General features: G+C 37.6%; 1 protein-coding gene across 10 annotated transcripts in view; it reads right to left on the minus strand.

Annotated features, from left to right (window-relative positions):
- The window catches only part of PHKA1 (phosphorylase kinase regulatory subunit alpha 1), a 143,902-nt gene that overhangs the window by 29,059 nt on the left and 88,900 nt on the right, over nt 1-25,943 (minus strand). For 5 of the 10 annotated variants that reach the window (XM_026485755.4, XM_026485757.4, XM_057312496.1 and 2 more), the window contains exons 15-19: nt 20,251-20,360; nt 19,155-19,299; nt 6,466-6,544; nt 4,139-4,305; nt 1,326-1,502 (exon numbers count right to left, since the gene is read on the minus strand). In XM_026485755.4, the coding sequence (XP_026341540.1) occupies nt 1,326-1,502; nt 4,139-4,305; nt 6,466-6,544; nt 19,155-19,299; nt 20,251-20,360 (678 nt within the window). The remainder of the gene's footprint in view (nt 1-1,325; nt 1,503-4,138; nt 4,306-6,465; nt 6,545-19,154; nt 19,300-20,250; nt 20,361-25,943) is intronic. The other 5 variants (XM_048213381.2, XM_026485760.4, XM_057312502.1 and 2 more) reach the window with 1 other exon arrangement.

Raw genomic sequence — 25,943 nt, forward strand, 5'->3', positions numbered from 1 at the left:
TTTCAATGGAATGCCTAGAACTGTAGCATTAAATGGCCATTTAAGATATTAAATCCTATGAATGTAATCAATATCACAATGGTGCTATCACTGATACTTTGATAGAATACCACATATAACAGAAAGAACCCAGTTCTGCTTTCTATTTTCTGGACTGCCCTGGGGAGGTATCTGGCTGTCAGCAGTTGGGTTTCCTTGAGAATAAATAAATGGATGATCCTATGTAGGGAATCAAAAAATGTAGTGGCCAACCTATTTTGAGATATTCCTAAAATTTTTATTTATAGTCCAAATACTTACCATAACCTTAAAGGAGTGACCGTCTTGTCACTTTCACCATTTTACAGATACAGAAAGAGAGATACAGAGCTCAGAAAAACGGTTCAAGCAAGTAAGTAGCAGAGCCGGGAATTAAGCTCCAGTTTCCTGATTCACAATCCAGAAGGATATTTCAATAAAGCTGATTTTTTTCACAGAAGCCCTTTGTCAAGGAAGCATACCCAAAGGGAATGCTGAGCTCTTCCCTGTTTTAAATGTTACATGATTCATGTTTAATATCTGTGGTTAGTAATGGTCAATAAAGTTTTAGACAGCAAGAACATGCATCTCAATCATTCCCATCATCCCTAGAATGTTACCATTAGGTCCTCTCGGCGTGGCCAAGGAGCCCTTCTGTCCCTTCATAGGCAGCTACCGTAGAGGCACTGCATACTCTTAGGAACCACGACTCCTTCTAGCAATGTGTAGTAGAAGACATCCTCCACTGCAAGTACGTACCGAAGGCGGGCAGTGGTCCCGGGGAGGACAATGACAGAGTTGTTGAGCAATGAGTTACTGTAGTTGAGAAACGCAGCTCTACACAGCTGGAACAACTCACTGTAAATGTCACAGCTGACCCAAGGGAGCCAGATGCAGCTTTACTTAAGGGACAGTAGCTCCCTCTTCATTGCGAGGTTATCTTGTAATAGTTTGCAGTGCTCTCTCTTTAAATAAAAGTGCTTCCAAAGGAGTAACTTTCCCAAAGGAAACATCTTTTTTCCATCATTTTAACACGGATGTTAAAATGCTCCGTGTCTCTTGTTCTGCTGCTTCTCGTGATGTAATGGTTAAACCAGACTATATAGCACTATCAATGGCAAAATTATACACAATTCATTAACTTCACATATATTTGAGTGCCTACTATGTTCCTTCTGTCTGAGATGCTGGGGATAAAGCAGTGAACAAAACAAGGTTCCTGCTTACACTGTAATAAACGCCCCGCCCCCATCCTGGGCTTCACGTCAATCCTGTGCCTGACTCTAGTGAGTCATGGCATTACTCACTCTGTACATGCAGCTCCTTAGCCTTGGTCACCAAGGACATGAAGTCGCAGGTTGTTTGCACAGCAGCTCGGAACCGATCTAGCCCTCCCTTCTGTGAGGTAGGGGCTAGTTTAGGATGGGGAGCAGTGTGCGCCAAAAGGTGATCTAAATAACGAGCAACTTCATTACCACAGCGAGCTGCAAGGTTAGTGGGGGGAGGGGGAAGAGAAAAAAATGAACATTTTAGTTACTCCACAGTCTGCCCCACCAAACAGAATGATCGGCTCCTGTGCCCATAACACAGCACCGGAAGTAGGTTGTTTTAGATCATGGCGGCGGGAAGGGAAGGTTGTGATCACTGTATAATATTGTAGCTTCACCATTTAGAAACTATGGCCATTTACCAGGACCTACCTGTTCTTCCACTTTGCTGACACAATATGAGGCCCTTGAAAGCAGTATGAGCTTATTATACGATAGGTGGAGCAAGGATTTCATAATCTGCAGATGTGCATGTGATGGGGGAGGTGGTGGCAGCAGTGGTGGCGAGGAGCAGAATAGGGCCCTTGGAATCTCACTGGTAGGAGGAGACTTTGGTGAGCAAAGGCAAAACTCTTCCACTAAACACCAGACTTAGCTAAAAACAGACCCATAAATGGCAGCTACAGTTGCTAATGAAAAGAACAATCTCCACGTGGCCTTGGTGCCAAAAGGATTACTGGCCACATATTGGTCCTTTTCATCACCGTATTCATTTAGTCACCAAATATTTATTGCCCACTATGTACTAGGGGGTGTACTAGGTGCTGAGGTTTCAGTGGTGAAGACGACAGATATGGTCCCTATCCTCTTGGACTCTCCATCCCCCATACACCTCCTGTAACATTATCTCTGACTATGGATAATGGAAACAAAACACATACCCATACCTCATGGATCCTAACATTTCAGACTGTACATAACATTTGCAACATTTATAGTTGGAAAAGCACAATGTTTGGATCAATATTAAAGTCTGTGAGGTTAGATATGCACCATCTTTTTTGATCATCCTCAGTGATCTCTCCAGAAGTTTTTCTGTGTTCTGATGTGATTTAAAAAAAAAAAATCTTATTTATTTGTTTGAGAAAGAGAGAGCACGAAGGGGGGGGTCAGAGGGAGAAGCAGACTTCCCGCTGAGTGGGGAGCCTGATGTGGGGCTCGATACTGGGACTCCAGGATGGTGACCTGAGCCAAAGGCAGACACTTAGCCAACTGAGCCACCCAGGTGCCCCTGTTATGATGTGATTAATGGAAACTAGTAACGCTGTAAAAATGGAACTCATTCTCAGTGACATCCGAATTACAAATATTATAACCTTGAATACAATATAGATACTTCAGTGAAGGTTATGAAGAATACGGAGAGAAGTGTTCTTGGCATGGCAGGGCTGGTAAGCAATAAACACGGCATTGTGAGACCACTGATGAGTAAAACCAGAGAGGAGAAAGTGACTTGGAATGCACTGGGTGCATACACAACTAATGTTGTGCATACACAACTAATGAATCATAGAACTTTACATCAAAAACCAGGGATGTACTGTATGGTGACTAACATAATATAATAAAAAATATTATTAAAAAAAGAATGCATAATATCAAATTTAGTAATATATATCATTAAAAAGATAACATTTTAGAAAGTAAGAGAATGAGTGCTACAGATGAAAGTCACAACTACCTGTAGAATAGCAAACAACCTCAATATGTGATTATTCTGGTCTGCTTTCCAAAATATTTGTTTATGCCAAGATGGGTATCATGACTGGGCTAATTATTAATAACAGGAAATAACTACAAAGTTATTTAATGTATTTTTCCAGTGAAGAAATTCGCTATTTTAGATCTTACAAAAACAAATGCAGAGTGAATTAAACGGTACTTAGGTGAGTAAATGCTGAGCCCAAACAAGAAAATCATCCTCTGACTGATAATGTGTTGGTCTATTGTATATGAGATAATGCTTGCTACCTCAGTAAGGAAAGCCAATTTATTTATTTTTCTCTAACATACCACTCTTAAGATAAAGAAATTGGCTGCCTTAAGATATAGGCTAACAGGCAAATACCCAGACAATGAGAGCAGGCAAACCATATTTTAGATAGCTAGAAGAAGAATTTGCTCCTATTGGCCCTTCTCTCTTTGGGATTCAAACAATGTTTTATGCCTTGCCTAGGTTAGTGTTAACACTTCAGGGTGTTTCTCAGTCATTTGTAATATATGCCCCCAGGATGCTTTCTCACTATATCATCTTCGTATTCCTAGTAGCCAATTAGATCTGTTGTGCTTTATTTGTCTAGTTTGCAATATGAAAGCAATAGGCACACTGAATAGGCTTTTTCAAACTATGCAGACCTCTCCAGAGATTCTGATGGGCCCTGGTAACATTATATATACAAAGCACTCTAATTTTCTTCTTTTTATGCTTTTAAATGTCAAAAAGCAGAACTGAATATATATAGTTCTCCTATTACATGCTTGATTAAATATCTCTCACTCGCCACTGTTTCCTCTCATTTTGAAAATCACCAGCCATGTCATATAACCAGGACAGAAATCTTCCCTAACCTTAGTAAGAGATGGTCAAACTCCATACTCCACAATCACCACAAGGATATTAGACCAGAAACCAAAGGTAAGTAGAAGGAAGAAAGTGAAGCCAAACAAAAGTAGAAATCTAGGTGTATTAAATAGGAGTGAGAATGCCGGCAGTGAGAAATATTAAGGAGGATACTCAACACTTCTTTGTATTCTTGCCCAGCAAGGCCATTGCCTTTATGAAGCTCCCTTACCACTACGGGTTGAATCATAGGCATTCATCCAATCTCCAGATTCCAGCTCATTGTAGTTATCATCGTAATCTTCACTGTACAGCTTACCCTCAGGTCCAGGATCCATGAAACTCAAATGTGTGCAGCAAGATGTTGTCAAAAACTCTGACAATTTACCTGTTTGAATCCTGACAATTACAGGGCAAATAGAAAACAGAAAATCAGAGGAAATCCTTTTAAAACAACACATTTCAGTGAGAAAAGGGATGCCTAGAATGTTTGGTTGGGGAACTACTAAATGCTTTTATATATTAGTACAAATTTTGTAAATGCGAAATTTTATAGCACTCGTAGGCATGGTGTAGTGTAGGCTGGGGTGCTGTGTTAATAAAGACTCCAGTTATGGGTTCACACTCTACCAGCAGATCAATTTTGTTCTCTTTCACTGCCCTATACTATGCTGTTAACTATGTCACTCATCTGGCCAATATCTCCAATGGCTACGGAGAAGCTGGGACAGAATGAAGAGAAATCATCACAAATCCATCACCTCATTTAAAAAAATAATTAAAGATCATTTTGAAAATGAAAGACGATACTTGAAAATTTTATGAATTTTAGAGGATTGTGGGCCAGATCCTCCCCTACCTATAAAGCCAACTGCAAAACCCATAGGGAAAGTCAGTAGTACTGATTTTCTCAAGAACACAGCCTGGCACCTGGCAGGGAACATCATTGCGCTGGCGGCCACCAACATCCTGTACGTATTCCAGGACAAAATCAGCTAAGGAAGCTAGCACAAGGACTAAGCCTGGTCGTTTTCTCAAAGGAGGGATGTTGTCCTCCTCTCCATGAAGAGGAGTAACGTGCTTCCCACTTCCCTTCGCAGACTTGGAGAGGCAGTCCTTCGGCCTTCAGTGAGGCAAGCCGTGGGTCGCGGCTCAAGCAAAAAACCCACTCAAAACAGAATTGGTGGATAGGCTCAATAAAGGCCATTACTCAAAAAAGATGTAAAAAAAAGAAAAAGAAGCCAGCTTGAAGGGGCTCCCAAAGGCCAGACTTTGGATAATTTGAACCTTGAAATAAACAATGACAGGAATGGAGCATAGCATATTGAATAAAATCAGACTCCATGGATCTATGCTACACTAAAACTACAAAATAAAAGGGGATAACGGAAAGCTCTTTTTTTTTAAACAGAAACATTCTAATAAATATGCACAGAATGATAGAAACACACAATCATCACTTTAAAACCCCATTAGTAATAATTGATTCACCAATGGAAAATAAGACTGGTTAAAGACTATCAAAGAAAGGATATGGAAAAACCTACCAGATACCACTTTAACCAAATTGAAAGACATTCTGCATTATAACTGACCTTCCTTCTTCAAAACTGGGTTGAAAACTGTCATGAAAGGTTCACAAAAGGCTGGGGAATTGTTCTAGATTAAAAGACATCAAGGAGATATAAAAATAAAAAAATGCCAATATGTGATCTTTGACTGGGTCCTAGAATGGGAAAAACACTATGGGGAAGAAAACATTAGGACAATTGGGAATTGTGAATATGGACTCTAGATTAGGTAATAATAGTACTGTATCAATATTAAATTTTGTGAGTGTGATGATTATACTGTAGCTATGTGTGAGAATACCCTTGTCCTCGTAAGACAAACTGAAGTATTTAGAGTTGAATTGTCACGATGTCTCTGGTTAAATCACATACTTCAGCAATTAAAGTGTGTGTGTGTGTGTGTGTGTGTGTGTGTGTACATTTACACATATGTATATGTGAGAGAGGGAGGAGAGTAGAGAAGAAGGGAAGGGAGGGGGGAGTGAGAGGAGAGGAAGGAAGAGGAGGGAGAGAGAATACGCAAGTGAGACAGATGTTAACAACATGTGAATCCTGAGGAAGGGTATATGGTGTTCAATACCATTCTCGCACATTTCTGTAAACTTGAAATTTTTCGAAATAACAACTTAGGGAAAAGAGAAAAGAAAAGCAGCCAGAATGGAATAGTTCAGTAGCTTTTTTGCTTTTAAAAGAATAAGTTTTCTGGTCCACTGAATTGATGAGGTCTAGGCAAAGAACAGAGTGGGGAAACATTCCAAGCATTCTCTAGAACATTAAATTCCTTGATTCAATCTATCAAAAATGAGTTCCTCTAAATAGGATGAGACTATATTGCGCAATTGATGATTTGTTGAACACTGTATCTGAAGCTAACTGAATTTAAGTAAATAAAAAAAGACGCAGAGAAAGGCAGCACAAGTCTACCATTACTATACCCAGCTGCCAAATTTCATTTCATTTCACTAAAGGGTGTGTAGAGGTCACTTACCTTGCTCCACCAAAATAGCCATCCTGCATTTTTCGGAGTGCTGCTAGGATACTTGAATTCAAGCTGGTTCCGTCTTCATCTTGAAATGAAGAGAATTTTAAAACAATTTTTTATGGTTTTAACTTTGAAATAAGGGGAATATTTCAGTTATTTCACACCAACATTCTAGTGGTAATGGTACAGATGAGACACTCCTCATTGTCCACCCTGTATTTCAACAATTGATCTGAGAGCCAACAACACTGTAGAATGGGCAAGTGTTAGTAAGGGTGATTACCAGTAGACGGAGTTCCTCAAAGACAGTATCTTATCATAAGCACTTAGCACAGTGCCTGATGGCGGAATACTTAATGGTTACTGAAAGCTGACAATAATAACAACAACCACTTGTTTAATGTTAGGTGCCAAGCACTGTGCTAAACGTTTTATATATTATCTCATGTAAGGAGCCTTGGTTTGTGTGTGTGTGTGTGTGTGTGTGAGTGTGTAGGCATACAGAATAAAGAAGGCTAACAATTACCTGACTTCATGTGAAGGGGATCATACCATATATACTCTTTCGTGATCCACTTTTTCTAACGTATCCTTTGTAAAAGCTAAAAGAGAGTCCATAGCAGACATCTAAACTGTTTTTGTATTACAAGCCACACTGTGATGAAGGTCACAGTACCTACATCTTTATGCACCTATTCTGTGATTTCCTTAGGATAAATTCTAATAAGTAAAACTGTTAGAACAAAGGGAACACTTACTGCAGATTTTGTAGAGACTGCCCAAATTGCCCACTAAGCAAGTTGTGCCAGTTATATGTCCACCATCAGTATAGAAAGTGGCTGTTTTCCCACATCTTTAATAATGATTTTTTAAATCTTTGTTTATCTGATACTTAAAAGATACTGTTTTAATTTTTCTATTTTATTGTCTTATTTTATTACTAGTAAGATTGAACATGTTTTCATGTATATAATGGCTACTTGTATTTCTTTTATGATTTGCCTGTTCATGTCCTTTTCCCTTGCTTCTATTGTTTATCTTTTTGTTAACTGACTTTCAAGGGCTCTTTATGTTTTATGAATATTATCCTTTTCTCTGCCGTATCCTTTTCTCTACACAGTTCATTTTCGTATAAAAGATTTATTTAAATTTTCATGTTTTTGAATTTGCTAATTTTTTCTTTTTTTGTGTCTTGCAAACGACAGTTTTCTTCAGCTCAAGATCACAAAAACATTCTCCCATATTTCCTTTTAATACTTTTATAGGTTTATTTATTTATTTTTGCTTAGATTTCTAATCTACTTAGGATTTAATTTTGCATAAAACATAAAGTAGCAGGCCTAAATGATTTTCCCAAACGTATTTATTTATATATATATTTTTTCATGTTTTTATTTAGATTCCAGTTACTTAACATACAGTGTAATATTAGTTTCAGGTGTAGAATGTAGTGATTCAGCACTTCCATACATCACCCGCTGCTCATCATGACAAGCGCCCATCACCTATTTAACCCACCCCCCCACCTCCCCTCTGGTAATCATTAGTGTGTTCTCTACAGTTAAGAGTCTGTTTCTTGGATTGTTCCTCTCTCTCTTTTTGCCCCATGCTCATTTGTTTTGTTTCTTAAGTTCCACATAGGAGAGAAATAATATGGTATTTCTCTTTCTCTGACTGACTTATTTCACGTAGCATTATATTCTCTAGCTCCAATCATGTCTTTGCAAACACCAAGATTTCATTCTTTTTGATGACTGAGTAATATTCCTCTATCTATCTATCCATCTATCTATCTACCTATATCTACTACAACTTTTTTATCCATTCATCAGCCGATGGATACTTGGGCTCTTTCCATAATTTGGCTATTGTTGGTAATGTTCTTTGGCCTCTATCTGGATTACAACTTTCATCATTATTTTAATTACAGTGGATCTGTCTTCTCTCATTTTTAGTTTTTTAAAAATCTGATTATTCTTGTATATTTTCTCTTCCATATGAAATTTAGATTCAGCTTGTTCATAAAAATTTGGGTTTTTATTTTGATTTGGAATTGCACTGAATTGACAGATTAATGAGAATTGACATCCTCTCAATATTAACTATTTCCATCTAGCAACATGGTATGTCTCTCTAGTAATTAAAATCTTTTATGCTCTTCATTAGTTTTAAAATTTTTCTCATATGATTCTATGCATGTTTCTTACTAAGCTTATTCTTATATGATTTACTTTTCTAGGAAATTTGTTAATTTTATCTGGATTTACAAAATTAAATTTGGTATTCTCTTATAATTTTATTATTTTTTATAACAATTTTTCTATTTATTTGAAGCACAGTTGAAAATATTAGTACACTTTGGAAATTTAGTGGCACAATGTATACCAGCATAGCTTGAGGGACATTATGCAGTTTTAAAAAAAGGGAAATAAGAGCATAGTCCAAGATGGCAGAGGAGTAGGAGACCTTAGTTTTGTCTGGTCCCAGGAATTCAGCTAGATAGCTATCAAATCATTATGAACACCTGTGAACTCAACCAGAGGTCTAAGAAAATAGCTGCAACTCTGCAAACAGAAAAGTGACCACTTTCTGCAGGAATGGCAAGACGGAAAAACTCACCTCAAAAAAGAGAACAAAGGCAGTACTGACTGCCAGAGGCCGAATCAGTATGGATATAAGTAAGATGTTGGAACTAGAGTTTAGAATAATGATTATAAAGATACTAGCTGGGCTTGAAAAAAAGCAGAGAAGACACTAGAGAATTCCTTTCTGGAGAAATAAAAGAACTAAAATCTAATCAAGTTGAAATGAAAAAGACTATTAATGAGATGCAATAAAAAATGGAAGCTCTGACTGCAGGATAAATGAGGCAGAAGAGAGAATTAGTGATATAGAACACAAAATGATAGAGAATAAAGAAGATGAGAAAAAGAGAGATAAACAACTACTGGATCATGAAGGAAGAATTCGAGAGGTAAGTGATCCCATAAAGTGAAACAACATTAGATTAATTGGGATCCCAAAAGAAGAGGAAAGAGAGAGAGGGGTATATTGGAGCAAATTATAGCTGAGAGTTTCCATAATCTGGGGAAGGAAACAGGCATTCAAGTCCAGGAGGCACAGAGAACTGCCTCCAAAGTCAACAAAAATAGGTCAACACCCCGATGTCTAAGAGTAAAACTTGCAAATCTCAGAGACAAAGAGAAAATCCTGAAAGCAGCTCAGGACAAGAGGTCTCTAAGCTACAAGGCTAGAAACATTTGACTGGCAGCAGACCTATCTATAGAGACCTGGCAGGCCAGAAAGGACTGGCATGATATATTCAGGGTGTTAAATGAGAAAAATATGCATCCAAGAATACTTTATCCAGCTAGGATGTCATTCAAGATAGAACGAGAGATAAAAAGCTTCCAGGACAAACAGAAACTAAAAGAATTTGTGATCACTAAAGCAGCCCTGCACGAAATATTAAAAGGGATCCTTTAAGTAAAGAGAGAACCCAAAAGTAACACAGACGAGAAAGGAACAGAGACAATATACAGAAACAGTCACTTTACAGGTAATACAATGGAACTAAATTCATATCTTTCAATAGTTACTCTGAATGTAAATGGGCTAAATGCCCCAATCAAAAGACACAGGGTATCAGATTGTATAAAAAAGCAAGACCCATTGATATGCTGTCTGCAAGAGACTCATTTTAGACCTAAAAACACCTCCAGATTGAAAGTGAGGGGTGGAAAACTATTTATAATGCTAATGGACATCAAAAAAAGCTGGGGTGGCAATCCTTATATCAGAAAAATTAGATTTTAAACCAAATAAGAGATGAGGAAGGACTCTATATCATAATTAGAGGGTCTATCCAACAAGAAGATCTAACAACTGTAAATATTTATGCCCCTAACATGGGAGCAGCCAATTATATAAACCAATTAATAACAAAGAAATAATCATGGAAACAAATGAAAATGAAAATACAATTGTTTAAGAGCTTTGGGATGCAGCAAAGGTGGTCCTAAGAGGGAAGTACATAGCAATACAAGTCTTTCTCAAGAAACAAGAAAAGTCTCAAACACACAACCTAACCTTACACCTAAAGGAGCTGGAGAAAGAACAGCAAATAAAACCTAAACCCAGCAGGAGAAGAGAATTAATAACTATTAGAGCAGAAATCAATGAAACAGAAAACAAAAGAATAGTAGAACAGATCAATGAAACTAGGAGCTTGTTCTTTGAAAGAATTAATAATATTGATAAGCCCTGGCCAGAATTATCAAAAAGAAAAGAGAAAGGACCCAAATAAAGAAAATCATGAATGAAAGAGGAGAGATCACAACCAACACCAATGAAATACAATTATAACATATTGTGAGCAACTCTATGCCAACAAATTAGGAAATCTGGAAGAAATGGATGCATTCCTAGAGACATATAAACTACCAAAACTGAAACAGGAAGAAACAGAACACCTGAACAGACCCATAACCAGCAAGAAAATTGAAGCAGTAATAAAAAAATCTCCCAACAAACAAAGAGTCCAGGACTGGAGAACTTCCCAGGGGAATTCTACTAAACATTTAAAGAAGAATTAATACCTATTCTTCTGAAGCTGTTTCAAAAAATAGAAATAGAAGGAAAACTTCCAAACTCATTCTATGAGGCCATCATTACCTTGATGCCAAAACCAAAGACCCCACCAAAAAGGAGAATTACAGACCAATATCCCTGATGAACATGGATGGAAAAATTCACACCAAAATACTAGCCAATAGGATCCAACAGTACATTGAAAGGATTATTCACCATGACCAAGTGGGATTTATTCCTTGGCTGCAGGAGCAGTTCAACATCTGCAAATCAATTGCTGTGATACAGTACATTAATAAAAGAAAGGACAAGAACCATATGATCTCAACAGATGCAGAAAAAGCATTTGACAAAGAATGGCATCTTTTCATGATTAAAACTCTCCACAGTGTAGGGATAGAGGAAATATACCTCAATATCATAAAAGCCATATATGAAAGCCCACAGCAAATATCATTCTCAATGGGGAAAAACAGAGCTTTTCCCCTAAGGTCAGGAACACAGCAGGGATGTCCACTATCACCACTGTTGTTCAACATCATGGTAGAAGACCTAGTCTCAGCAATCAGACAACAAAAAGCAATAAAAGGCATCAAAGTTGGCAAAGAAGTCAAACTTTTATTCTTTGCAGATGACATGATACTCTATGTGGAAAACCCAAAAGACTCCACCCCAAAATTGCTGGAACTCATACACGAATCCAGCAATGTGGCAGGATATAAGATCAATGCACAGAAATCAGCTGCATTTCTATACACTAGCAATGAGACAGAAGAAAGAGAAATTAAGGAGTTGATCCCATTTACAATTGCACCAAAAACCATAAGATACCTAGGAATAAACCTAACCAAAGAGGCAAAGGATCTGTACTCAGAAAACTATAGAACACGCATGAAAGAAATTGAGGAGGACACAAAGAAATGGAAAAACATTCCATGCTCATGGATTGGAAGAACAAATATTGTTAAAACGTCTATGCTATCTAGAGCAATCTATGCATTCAATGCAATCCCTATCAAAATACCATCAACTTTTTTTTCACGGAGCTGGAACAAATAATCCTAAAATTTGTATGGAACCAGACAACTCCCTAAATAGCCAAGGAATGTTGAAAAAGAAAACCAAAGCTGGTGGCATCACAGTTCTGGACTTCAAGCTGTATTACAAAGCTGTAATCATCAAGACAGTATGGTACTGGCACAAAAACAGACACATAGACCAATGAAATAGAATAGAGAACCCAGAAATGGACCCTCAACACTATGTTCAACTAATCTTCAACAAAGGAGGAAAGAATATCCAATGGAAAAAAGACAGTCTCTTCAACAAATGAAGTTGGGAAAATTTGATATCCACATGCAGAAGAATGAAACTGGGCCATTTCTTTACACCATACACAAAAATAGACTCAAAATGGATGAACGACCTAAATGTGAGAGTGGAATCCATCAAAATCCTAGAGGAGAACACAGGCAGAAACCTCTGTGACCTCGCCTGCAGCAACTTCTTGCTAGACACATCTCCAAAGGTAAGGGAAACAAAGACAAAAATGAACGATGGGGACGTCATCAAGATAAAAAGCTTCTGTACAGCAAAGGAAGAGTCAACAAAACCAAAGGACAACTTACAGAATGGGAGAAAATATTTGTAAATGTCTTATCAGATAAAGGTCTAGTATCCAAAGTCTATAAAGACCTTTTCAAACTTGACACCCAAAGAACAAATAATCTAATCAATAAATGGGTAGAAGACACGAACAGACATTTCTCCAAAGAAGACATACAAATGGCCAACAGACACATGAAAAAATGCTCAACATCACTCGGCATCAGGAAAATACAAATCAAAACCACAATGAGATACCACCTCACGTCAGTCAGAATGGCTAAAATGAACAAGTCAGGAAATTACAGAGGTTGGCGAGGATGTGGAGAAAGGGGAACCCTGTTGGTGGGAATGAAAGCTGGTATAGCTACTCTGGAAAACAGTATGGAGGTTCCTCAAAAAGTTGATAATAGAGCTACCCTATGACCCAGCAATTGTATTACTGGGTATTTACCTTGGAGATAAAAATGTAGTGATCTGAAGGGGCACCTGCACCCCAATGTTTATAGCAGCAATGTCCACAATAGCCAAACTATGGAAAGAGCCCAGATGTCCATCCACAGATGAATGGATAAAGATGTGAGATACACACACACACACACACACACACACACACACACACACACACACAATGGACTATTACTCAGCCATCAGAAAGGATGAATACTTACCATTTACATCGATGTGGATGGACCTGGAGGGCATTATGCTGAGCGTAATAAGTCAGAGAAAGACAATTATCATATGATCTCATTCATATGTGGAATTTAAGAAACAAAATAGAGGATGACAGAGGAAGCGAGGAAAAAGTAAAACAATACGAAATCAGAGAGGGAGACAAACCATAAGAGTCTCTTAACTATAGGGAAAAAACTGAGGGTTGCTGGAGGGGCGGGGGGTGGGGGGATGGGGTAACTGGGTGATGGACATTAAGGAGGGCATGTGATGTAATGAGCACTGGCTATTATGTAAGACTGATGAATCACTGACTTCTACCTCTGAAACTAATAATACATTATATGTTAATTAATTGAATTTAAAAAAATTTAAAAAAGGAATTAAGGGGAAAAATTCCCATTTCAAACACTGCATTATGTAATTGTACCTGCCCAAGCAGACCATTTACAAATATTAGCTCAATAAACTGCTAGCATCCATAAAAAGGCAGCTTTATTACTACAATGTAAGCATTTGAAAGATTTGTATCTAAGAAAGAAAAGACAAAAACAAACTGGAATGAAAACCTAGATATCACGTCTAAGATCAGGGCTTTTTGTTTGGGCCTTTATATTCTTCTCTCCCTCTGCCACATCCTTCTGGATTTCTAGGCCTCATTCCTCGAGGACCCTGTCCACCCACAGGTCTTACACCTGTCTGCCCCACATGCTCAGTACATATGTTCCTTCCCATAATGGCACTACTCATGGTTGCTGGTGGAACTCCAGGATTAGCTTCATAACCTATGCCACCACCACCATCTTGAGGTAGAAATTTGTGGCCTCCTGAATCACAGGGCTCTCCCATGTTCTTTGCTCCTCCTCCATCCATTCCCATGTCTATTTCTCTTGGATCCCTGTAGCCCATCTGGCCTTTCCTCTCCTTGGTGTCTCACTTGTTCTTCCATCTCACATTGACCAGTCTTCATCTCTTCCCTTCCATGTCAGCCTTTCTCTTGCTTTAAGTGCATTTCTTTACATTTCTGCATTTCTTGATTGTGAAGTTCTTCCATACAGCTTAATTCCACCTGTTGTCCTATAGCTATATCTTCAAGCTCACTCTATCCTTTCTATTCTATTGAGCTTATTTAGTGAGTTTTTCACTTTGTTATTGTAGTTTTCAGTTCTAAACCCTTCATTTGGTTCATGTTTTCAATTTCTTTGCTGAGGATTTCTATTTCTTTGCTGAGACTTCCTACTTTCAAGTTTCAAATGCAGTCCAGTCATTTCTCATTAAGCTATTTTTATGATGACTACCTTAAAATCTTTGTCACAATTCCAACATCTCTGTTATCTTGATATTGGTGTTTGCTGATCAATTTTTCTAATTGAAGTTAAGATTTTCTTGGACATTGGTATAAGTGATTTCTATTGTATTCTGGAAATATGGGATATCATCTTATGAGACTTTGGATCTTCCTGAATCTTCTGAGTCAGATCTCTTCTGATACTGTGCAGCAGGGAAGGGAGCACTGCCTAGTTACTGCTAGTGGGTACAGAAGGAGATTCCTCTATTGTTGGGCAAGGATGAAAGTCTAAGCTCCCCACTAGCACTTCTAGACACTACTCCTAAGGAAGAAGAGGGGTGCTTCTTCACAGCTATGTGAAGGTAGAAGTCTAGGGTCCCCACTCAGCCTTTGGTTATAGGAGTGGGAGTGAGGCTGCAGGTTTTTTTTTTGGTGGTTTGGGCTAGAGTAGGACAGTTACTGTCTGAAAGTTTTCTGTCTGGCTAGGTTGCTCCTCTCCTGTTACTTTGGCTAGAAGAGAAAGGTTTTTCTCAGGCTTTTAAAATCTGCACCATTTGGATTTCTGGGATAAAAACTTCTCCAGCATCTAGTCCAGAATATATGAGACAGAATACTCGCTGCTGTCATTTCTCAGGTGCAAAGTCCCTAGCCTGTCTCCCTTCTTTTTTTCAGATTTCAGAGTATTCTTATGTTCGTTTTATAATGTCCAGGGTTTTAACTGTACTTAGCAGGAGTAAGAGGGAGAAGTGAGTCTACTTCATTTTGTCTGGAAACTGGAACTCCTTTTTTCCCCCCAAAGAATTTATGGATATGAAAATTTCCGAATATGACTCTGGCCAAATCTCTTAAGTTTTGATAAGTAGTAGTATCATTTTTTATTTTAGAATACTATCTAATTTCAAATTTGATGACCTCTTTAATCTAAGAATTATTTTTAAAAAATGTAATTCCTTCATGTCAGATTTTTTTATTATTCTTGTGTTAATTAGTTTTATGTCATATGTCTGACAATGTCATCTATATGATTTCTATTTTTTAAAAAATAAATATTTTTGTGTATTCTTTTTGGGTATAGTTTTATATAAACCCATAAATAGAAAAATCAGGCGTGTTAACCCTCTACATCTTTAATTAATTAATTAATTAATTTTTATTATGTTCAGTTAGCCAACATATAGTACATTATTAGTTTTTGATTTAGTGACTAATGAGTTGTGGAACATTACATCTTTAATTATTTTTTATGATTGATCTGTGACATTCTGATAGAAGTATGTTATGGTTTCCCACTATGACTGTACAATGGTTTTATCATATTGTCTTTAAGTTTTCCTAAATACCTGCTTTATATGTTTCATTGATACTATCGTGTAGGTAAAAGTTTAGAACTGTTATAGCGTCTTGTTATATTGCAACTCCCTTTTTGAGTATAATTGACACACAATGTTACATTAGTATCATGTGTACAAGTTAGTGATTTGGCAAGTTTATACATTATGCTATGTTCACCCCAAGTGTACTTACCATCTGTCCCATTACACTGCAATATCATTCTCTGTACCCCTTACGCTGTCCCTTTGATTCCCATGAATTATTCATTTCATAACTGGAAACCTTTATCTCCCTCTCTTCTTCACCCATTTTGTCCAATCCTCCAACCCCCTCCCCTCTGGCAACCATCAGTTTGTTATCTGTATTTATAGATCTGATTCTGCTTTTTGTCTCTGTAACTCTTATCAATACAAACTATCCTTCCTGTGCCTTTTACTGACTTGTGCCTTGAATTATATTTACCATTTTTAATATTAATGTTGCCACCATTGCTTTCTTTTTGTTAGCATTTACATTATTTATCTTTACACATTCTTTTATTTTCTGGTTTTTTCCATATAATCTTATCTTAGGGATATTTTTGTAAGTAGCATCTAGCTGGATTTTGGTCTTATATGTATTCTGGAAATCTTTATCTTTATTTATTTATTTTTTTAAAGATTTTATTTGTTTATTTGACAGAGATAGAGACAGCCAGCAAGAGAGGCAACACAAGCAGGGGGAGTGGGAGAGGAAGAAGCAGGCTCCCAGCAGAGGAGCCTGATGTGGGGCTCGATCCCAGAACACTGGGATCACACCCTGAGCCGAAGGCAGATGCTTAATGACTGAGCCACCCAGGCGCCCCTGGAAATCTTTAATATGGTAATTTAACTAATTCACATTTTAATGTGATCACTAGCATATTCATTCTCATTTCATCAGCACAAAATTGTCACTGACAAAAACACACAGCTGTTGGTAATGTAGGTTTTGGGGACCAACAGACGGTTAGAGGCCTGACTCTGTCACAAGCTTTGTGCCTCTGGAAAATGAGTCACCTTCCTCATCTATAAAATGGGGCTATTAATATTACCTACCTGAATAGAGTGGTTGTAGAAATTTCAAAATAAAGCATTGAAAGCACTTAGCTCAGTGCCTAGCACAGAGAAAATGTTTAAGAAATATTGCAGTTATTACTGTTATTGTTACTGCTGTTTTTGTTGTGTGACCAAGTACCAAGTATCAAAACTTTGTGATTCAAATCTAGACCTTTAGTTTTATTTTTCTTCCCAAGCTATGGCTGCGCATCTCACCCCACCTATTAGATATTTCAATTTTGCAATCTCTTTGTCACCACAAATTCAACATGTCCCTTTACAACTGACATCTTCCTATAGAATTTCTCTGTTTCTATCAATGGCAGCATTGTTGACCTAGTCTCTACATCTTCACATCACCTTGATTCATATCCCATATCTGGTAGCCAACATTTGACTTGCAGGTGTTGTCTAAAATGACTCCTGTATTCTTCTTTCCACTCCATTGTTATTAGCACCAATCCAATGTATCTTATCATCTCAAGCCTGGATTATTTTCTTTGATATCAAATTCTCCTCACTACAATGTATACTGTCATCAAATCAATATTCTGTAAACACCACTTTCATCATGTCACTCGTTGCTCAAAAACTGTTGATAATTTCAGACTTGTGAGAAAATCTGGTTAAATATCTCTGCCTAGGGGCGCCTGGGTGGCACAGCGGTTAAGCGTCTGCCTTCAGCTCAGGGCGTGATCCCGGCGTTATGGGATCGAGCCCCATATCAGGCTCCTCTGCTATGAGCCTGCTTCTTCCTCTCCCACTGCCCCTGCTTGTGTTCCCTCTCTCGCTGGCTGTCTCTATCTCTGTCAAATAAATAAATAAAATCTTAAAAAAAAAATCTCTGCCTATTTGCAGTGCCTTCATAATCTGACCCCACCTTATTCAATTTTGTTGATAATTATACTCCAAAATGCAAAGCCACTCTATGCAGGTTGGCCTCTCCACTGTGCACTCACAAGTCAAGCTCATCCCTGTCTCTAGATCTCATTCATGGTATTTTTCCCTTACCTAAAACTCTTTTCCTTTTTCCTCCTCCCATATGAATTCTACCCATCCCCAAAAGCCTTGATAAGTCCCACCTCAGTCAAGAAATTTTCTTTAACAACGTGATCGCCTTCACTTTAAAATACTGATCTAATGGTTGGTACTTCTTTATATACTGCCTTCAATTGTTTTCTATTATTTTTGTGTTTCAGCTTTGCCTCTCCAATTAGACTTTATACTTTCTGAAGACAACGCTGGGAACATAGTGTTTATTAATCAGGTACTTGTTAATTGGCTTAAATAAAGAAGAAAGGCAAAAAGAAGAAAGACTACCCTACTTTCTCAACTCCTCTGTGTTTGAAGGACTTTAAAAATGTGACCAATATCCCTAATAGTCTGACTGGACATTGAATGATTTATGAGAAAGCATTTTTCTCTAATGAAAAGGAATTCTATGTACTCTGGCAGTACAAACAGGCTTTTGGAAGCAATTGCAAAGACACAGAAAGGAAGCAGTGCTTCAGTATTGGCTCTAGTCCTCTAGGAACTGAGAGAATAATAAATCCTTTCACCCAGTTTCAAATAAGCAATGTCAGGAAGCCCAGCCAATAAGGGAAAGATAAACTGAAAGCCTATTCACTTCTCCCTGTTAAATTTTATTGCTTTGGTTAGGCAAGTCTTGGAAGGATAAGTCTGGGAACTTCTCTATAAAATCTTGATGTTCCACTGGAGTAAGACAGATGCAGAATGTATTATTACTATCTTTAAAATGAATTGCATTAATAAAATTTCTGCAAATTGACCTAAAAACCGATTAGTTCCCAAGTAGCCCCCAAGTTATTCTATTACATTTTTTGAATTATAGCCCTCAAACCATCTGAAATATTCTTGTGCATTAGTTCATTTGTTACATATTTATTCTAAAACATAAAAGCTCCATGAGAGTAGAAACCTCATCTGCCTTATTCACCCCATGTATCCCAAGTGCTTAGATAAGTGCCTGGCACAAAATAGGGGCTAATACATTACTATTGAAAGAATAAATGATAATGAGTAGCTCTCCAGTGACTTTAAGCATTTGAAGGGCTAACCACATGATTTATTCCAAAAATACATTAGTTTCTTGCCTCATACAACCTTACCAAGCATGGTATGTGAGATGGGGAAGGTGATGGTGGGCTGGCCTGTCATCCTCCAGCGGCTACAGAGGTAGGAGAGGTCTGTTCTAAGCATTTCTACTATCATCTTGTTGTCCAGAGCCAGGTAGAACTGTTGCTGGTCTATAAACTGAGAAAAAGAAGAAAAATAACAGCTCAGAATAATTTACTCTTACAACTGTCCAATAAAATTTTAAAGTACTCACATATTCACAAAGCTATATAACATGTCGCAGAGGCAACAATATCTCCAACTTTAGTTCCTCATTCTTTCCAGAGAATCTGATAGTCCACTGAAACATAGTTTTTGACATTTTTACAGTGTACTATAATTTACAAAGTGTTTTCAAGTACATAATTTTATTTAATTATATAACAAATGAGTGAGGGCTTATCTTTTAATAGATGAAAATAAGGCCAAGAGACATTAAGCTGATTAACAAAGTCATATGGCTAGCAAATGGCAAGGTCAGAAATAGAATCTCTGGTCTGTTACTCTTTCGTCTATACCTCAGCTGCACAATTTCACATGTAAAATGACAAATGGGGAGCTTTAGCTTTCTTTGCAGAAAATAGTTTCTCCTCCTATGCACACATATAATTGTAATGTGGCTAATAAATATCAGGCTAATAATGGGTAAAATCATGGCTAAAACAGTACTGACATTTTTCTTTAGAAGAGGATATCAATGATTTCCAGGCATATAAAAAGGCCCCCTGTCCAAAACAAAGAGAGCACATAATACAGTAGCCAAATAAAAAGACTATATTTTGTTAATAAATGACACTTCTTTTTAACATTAAAAAGGAGTATTTTTTAAAGTACTCCAACATGTATAAAATCCCCAGTCACTGTTTCTGCAACAGCCAGGGCTACTCTTGGTAGCCACAATCACTTGGCATTGTTCTGTGCTACAACTTCAATTCAGTCCAACTCAACAAATATTTATTAAGCAACTTAATATGTGCAAGGCCCCATGAACTCTAATACTTGTTCTAACTCCAGTAAATGTTTTATTTCTGTAATGTTTCTGTTTTACTTCCATTCATCTCAATGCATGCGAAAGCTCATTTCACACACCTGTGGAGTGAAGGTGAAGACAGTCTTCCGAATGTCATAGAGTTTTGAAGTTCCAAGGACTCCCATATGCCTGTAGGGTCGTCCACTGAGTTTCATTCTACTGTTGCATCCTGAGATAGAATTGAGAAATGCTCAAGATCTTTCTAGAGCACAAATACAATCAGTAAACTTTTTTTTTTTTGTATTAGGTTTACACTTTCCGATTGAACAAACTAAGTTCTGTGTCTCAAAGTTAGTATCCATGTCATGTACAAGGCCATACGAAGCACTGCAGGGCTCTCCAAGAGAAAGGTACACAATTACCTCTGTTCTTAAAGGAATTTATGCTCTTATAAAGAAGTCACATAATCTACATATGAGAGAAAAGAATGCACATGAAAATTAATAGTTCTATGAATGATAGAATTCCATTACTGATATTCATATGCTGAATTTCCTTAAATCCCATGAAAACTGCAAAAGCTACATTGACTATCAAACATTAATATAAACTATGCTTTAAGAAAGCTGAAAAAAACCTCGTCAGCTTAAAGATGGCATACTAAACTGGAAAGCTGAAATGAGTTTAATCTTGATCTCCTTCAGTTGCATAGTACTGATACAGTTTAATTCAATGAACAACACATCTTATCCAAATAAGTCAAAATATTTTAATATTATTGTGTCTCATAGGAAATTTTGTGGAACCTTATACATAGAGTAAAATTCACTTACCAGAGGAACATTTTTGAAAACTTAAGAAAGGGGAAGTCTGTGTATGTATGTATGCGTGCACACGCGCGCGCACACACACACATTATTTCTTTGAGTATGTCTTCTTTTTTATAGTTTAGCATTCTGAAATTAGAATCTATCTGATAATTAAAGTCTATGTTACATGTAGTCGAATTTCTTTTTGTCTTTCAAAAGGCAATTATCACAACAATACCTCTTATAATGAGGCAATAGTTCATTTATTCACACACTTCTCCCCCTTTTATAACATAGGATATATTGTATAAAATAGGATAGCAGTATACACAAAGAGCTTGTTCTCAAACTCTTTCTCTCCAAAATATATATTGAATATCATTTCATGTTAGTACTGACAGAACTATACTGCTTTTTTTTTTATTGGAACACATTTTTTCTTGGGGATTTTATTTTTGCCCCTGCTTTATCCTGAAACTTATCAAATATGCACATTTTTAGTGTTGCTCCACTTTTAGGGACAGAACCAGAGAGCTATCAACGCCTTCATCATATTCCAGGGTCCACTCTGGAAAGCACATGTTTTACCTTAGATTGATATCACAACCAGGTTTATCCACTACTCCTTCCATTTTGTTTCTTTTTTTATTGTAGTAAAATATACATAACATAAAATTTACCATTTTAACTATTTTTATTTTATTTTTAAAAAATACATCTTTTATTTACTTATTAGAGAGAGAGAGAGAGGGCATGAGCAGGGGTAGGGGCAAAGGGAGAAGCAGACTCCCCCCTGAGCAGGGAGTCCAATGCGGGGCTCCATCCCAGGACCCTGGGATCATGACCTCAGCCGAACGCAGACACGTTAACCAACTGAGCCACCCAGGCACCCCATTTTAACCATTTTTAATCAGTGGCATTAAGTACATTCACAGTATTGTACTACTAGCACCACCACCCACCTCCAGAACTTTTCCATCCTCTCAAACTGAAACTGTACCCATTAAACAATAACTCCTGATGTTTCCTTCTTGCCAGTCCCTGGCAATCACCATTCTTTCTGTATGTATAAATTTGCCTTCTCTTACCACCTCATATATGTGGAATCATACAATATTTGTCCTTTTGTGACTGGTTTATTCCTCTTAGAATAATGTCTTCAAGGCTCATCCATTTTGTACTATGTGTCAGAATTTTATTCTTTTTCAAGGCTGAAAAATTTCCATTGTATATACACACCATGTTATGTTTATCTTTTCACCCATCACTGGACACTAGTATAGTGGTAATTTCTTATAGTATAATATACATGAAGTATGTAAATCTTAAATGTAAAAATTGGTGAATTTTGGCATAGTAAACACACAACCCAAATCAAGATATGGAACATTATCAGCACTGCAGAAGCCTCCCTGTGCCCCCTTTCCAGTTGTTAACATCCCCCAGCTCCCAAAGTTCACCACCATTCAAACATCAATCACCATAAATAAGTAGGTTCATTTCTTAGCTTTATATTAATAGAATAATATAATATGCACTTTTTGGCATCTAGTTTCTTTCACTCAACATTAAGTCTATGAGATTCATCCATATTGGTGTATGTAGAATTGGTTCACTTGTTTTCACTGCTGTATAATATTCCAACATATGAATGTATCATTATTTGTTCATTCACTTGTTGATGGACATTTGAGATCCCCCTCCCATTTTTTGTTATTATAAATAAAGCTTCTATGAACATTCTTGTTGTGCTGGAGGTCCCAAAGATTACCTCCAGGTTTGGTGATCAACTAGGATTCACAGAACTCAGTATACAGCTGTATTAATAGCTAAGGTTTATTAAAGCAAAATGATACAAAGCAAAAAGAGTAAAAAAAAAAAGGGTGCATGGTGCAAAATCCAGAGGAAACCAGGCACAAACTTCTAAGATTCTTCTCCTAGTGCAGTCACATAGCACATGCATAATTCTTCCAGCATCAAAATGTGACAACATGTGTGAAATGCTGTCTAGCAAGGATGTTCTTAGAGACTCAATGTTTTTATTAAAGGCTGGTCACATGGGCACCCTCTGCATAGCACATACCCAAACTCCAGACTCTCAAAAGGAAAGCAGGTATCCAGCATAAGGCATACTCTTTGTACAGTTTAGACACACAGTAAACCACTCTTATCCTTAAGAGGTTGGTGGAATCCTCCCCAAATCCAGGTCTTCAGATGTCATCCAAGGGACAAACTTGCAAGCAGTTTTTTCTAAAAATAGCATTCTCAGGCTTGTCATGTAAACTCTTTTTCTGCACAGTCCACCCCATTGGCTCTTGGCCAATCTGTCTTTGTCAGCAGGCCCCAATGCAGCAAAGTAAGCCTCACCTGTAGTGTTATCCTCAGTTATGCTCTCAGGGGTCTTAGATTTAGCTAGATAGAACAAGCAATTACTGTAAGGATGTATCTTCAACCACCAGGTAGCTTCCTCCTTAAGTTTCTGTATTAACCTTTTTTATCTGGCTTGAGGGATCAATCCAGGCACAGCTCAAGCCTGGTCAGTAAATTGAAGCTGAACTGAATGCCTTCCAAGGCTGAGGCAGTGCCAGGATAGTCAGGGCTCACAGACAAGTACAATTCCAGAGGGCATACACAATACTCTTGGACAAAAAGAGTTTACAAATGTTAGGCATCACATACATTAATCAGGCAGTTTAGGTTAACAGGACCTCCAATAGGGCCTCCCACCATAGGCTTCCTATCCTAAGGTTTCTAGTCCAGTCCAAAAAATTCAGTTCATTCTTTGATTCCAATGGGAGTGTCTCCTGAAAGCAGCTGTCTCATTTAGCAACCATAGTTTTACAATCCTCTCCTCTCATCCAGAACTTTTGTCTGGAAGAACTGTATGCAAGATGTTTAAGAACATTTTCATAGGTAAACATTTTATACAGTTTAACCAGAAAGACATATCATGTCCAGGAACTGGTCAAGATGAAATCCTGAATCTTCAAATATTTTAAAAATTGTTTTCATACCACTCTTCCCTTTGGTCCCAATCATGTATCCAGTGAGCAGCCTAGAAAAGATCACTCTCTTTCTCGGGACAGCTGCATTTAATAAGCAAATTGCATTACTAGGTTTGTGTATCAGGAGAACAGTGAGAGGAATGAAGTTATCAATCTATTTTTGTAAACTGGAACTAATCTGGAAAGCCAAACACAACGACCAACAGCAGTGGCACAGTCCCAAGAAGGGGTCAAGAGCAATATGTCAGGAGTCTGGGAAGGGTCACATTTCCTGTGATGTGCCTTCCCCCACTTTATAGTTTTTGCAGAAATCACAAGAATGCACTCAGTTTCTGTATCAGACATAAAGAGCCAATCAGCAGATCAATTTCAAATGGCCCAATCAGAGAACAAGCCTTTTCATGTGGGCATCAGTAACTGTCCCAAATGGCCCAGCCAGAACCCAGGATGGTTTCATAAATTTAGAGCCCCACAGGAGGGGTGACCCAAATCTGCAATGATTTGAGTCTGAGTTCAACTGAGTTTCATTTTGTTCATTCAGACTTTGTTTAGCCTGTGCCCGCTTTCAGTTCAGCATATCTGGTGCTGAGGTGGGAACAGTCTATAGCAGACCAAGTCTAAGTGATAAGCAAGACTTCCCTAAACTATTGTGTCTTGCAGTCCAAACTGAACACTCAAAATTGTGCACATAAGGATGAAAAATTATCAGCCTCTAAGAGTTAGACATTTGGTTTCATAAAAAGCTTATTAGCAACTAAAACTGCTTTTTAAACTCAAAGAAATTTATTTTCTTTGGGAGATTGTCTTTTCATGTCTTTCTTTTTCTAGAAGCTCCAATCAGTAAAAAATGATAGCAAAAATCATTAGTTACGGAGACTAGCTGTTTTTCCATTACTCAAAGAATTTGAATTTCGATCTCCCCACTGGCAGCAAAGAGCAAGGTGCCTGTGTTCCACTAACACTCTTTCTTTTTCGCAGCTTTCTTTGATCAGAATGATCTCTCTAGCTTTATGAGATTATAAAAATATAACATTTTACATCAATTTTTGTCATCTCTCCAGATGCAAAAGCCACAAAATAACAAAGCCATTTATGACATGTGTTGTGATGAGCACTGGGTGTTATATGCAAGTAATGAATTGTTGAACACTATATAAAAAAATGGGCCAAAGACATGAGCAGACACTTTTCCAAAATGGACACACAAATGGCTAACAGACACATGAAAAAATGTTCAACATCATTAGCCATCAGAGAAATTCAAATCAAAACCACACTGAGATACCACTTTACACCAGTTAGAATGGCAAAAATTGACAAAGCAAGAAACAACAATTGCTAGAGAGGATGTGGAGAAAGGGGAACCTTCTTACACTGTTGGTGGGAATGCAGGTTGGTACAGCCACTTTGGAAAACAGTATGGAGGTTCCTCAAAAAGTTAAAAAGAGAGCTACCCTATGATCCAGCAATTGCAGTACTGGGTATTTACCCCAAAGATACAGATGTAGTGAAGAGAAGGGCCATATGCACCCCAATGTTCATAGCAGCATTGTCCACAATAGCCAAACTGTGGGAGGAGCTGAGATGCCCTTCAACAGATGAATGAATAAAGAAGATTTCGTTCATATATACAATGGAATATTACTCAGCCAGCAGAAAGGATGATTACCCAACATTTGCATCGACATGAATGGAACTGGAGGAGATTATGCTAAGTGAAATAAGTCAAGCAGAGAAAGACAATTATCATATGGTTTCACTTATTTGTGGAACATAAGGAATAGCATGGAGGACATTAGGAGAAGGAAGGGAAGAGTGAAGGGGGGGAATCAGAGGGGGAGCCAAACCATGAGAGATTATGGACTCTGGGAAACAAACTGGGGGCTTTGGAGGGGAGGGTGGGGGATGGGCTAGCCCGGTGATGGGGATTAAGGAGGGCAAGTATTGCATGGAGCACTGGGTGTTATATGTAAACAATGAATCATGGAACACTGCACC

The sequence above is a fragment of the Ursus arctos genome, chromosome X (genome assembly GCF_023065955.2).
Source record: "Ursus arctos isolate Adak ecotype North America chromosome X, UrsArc2.0, whole genome shotgun sequence".
Lineage (NCBI taxonomy): Eukaryota > Metazoa > Chordata > Mammalia > Carnivora > Ursidae > Ursus > Ursus arctos.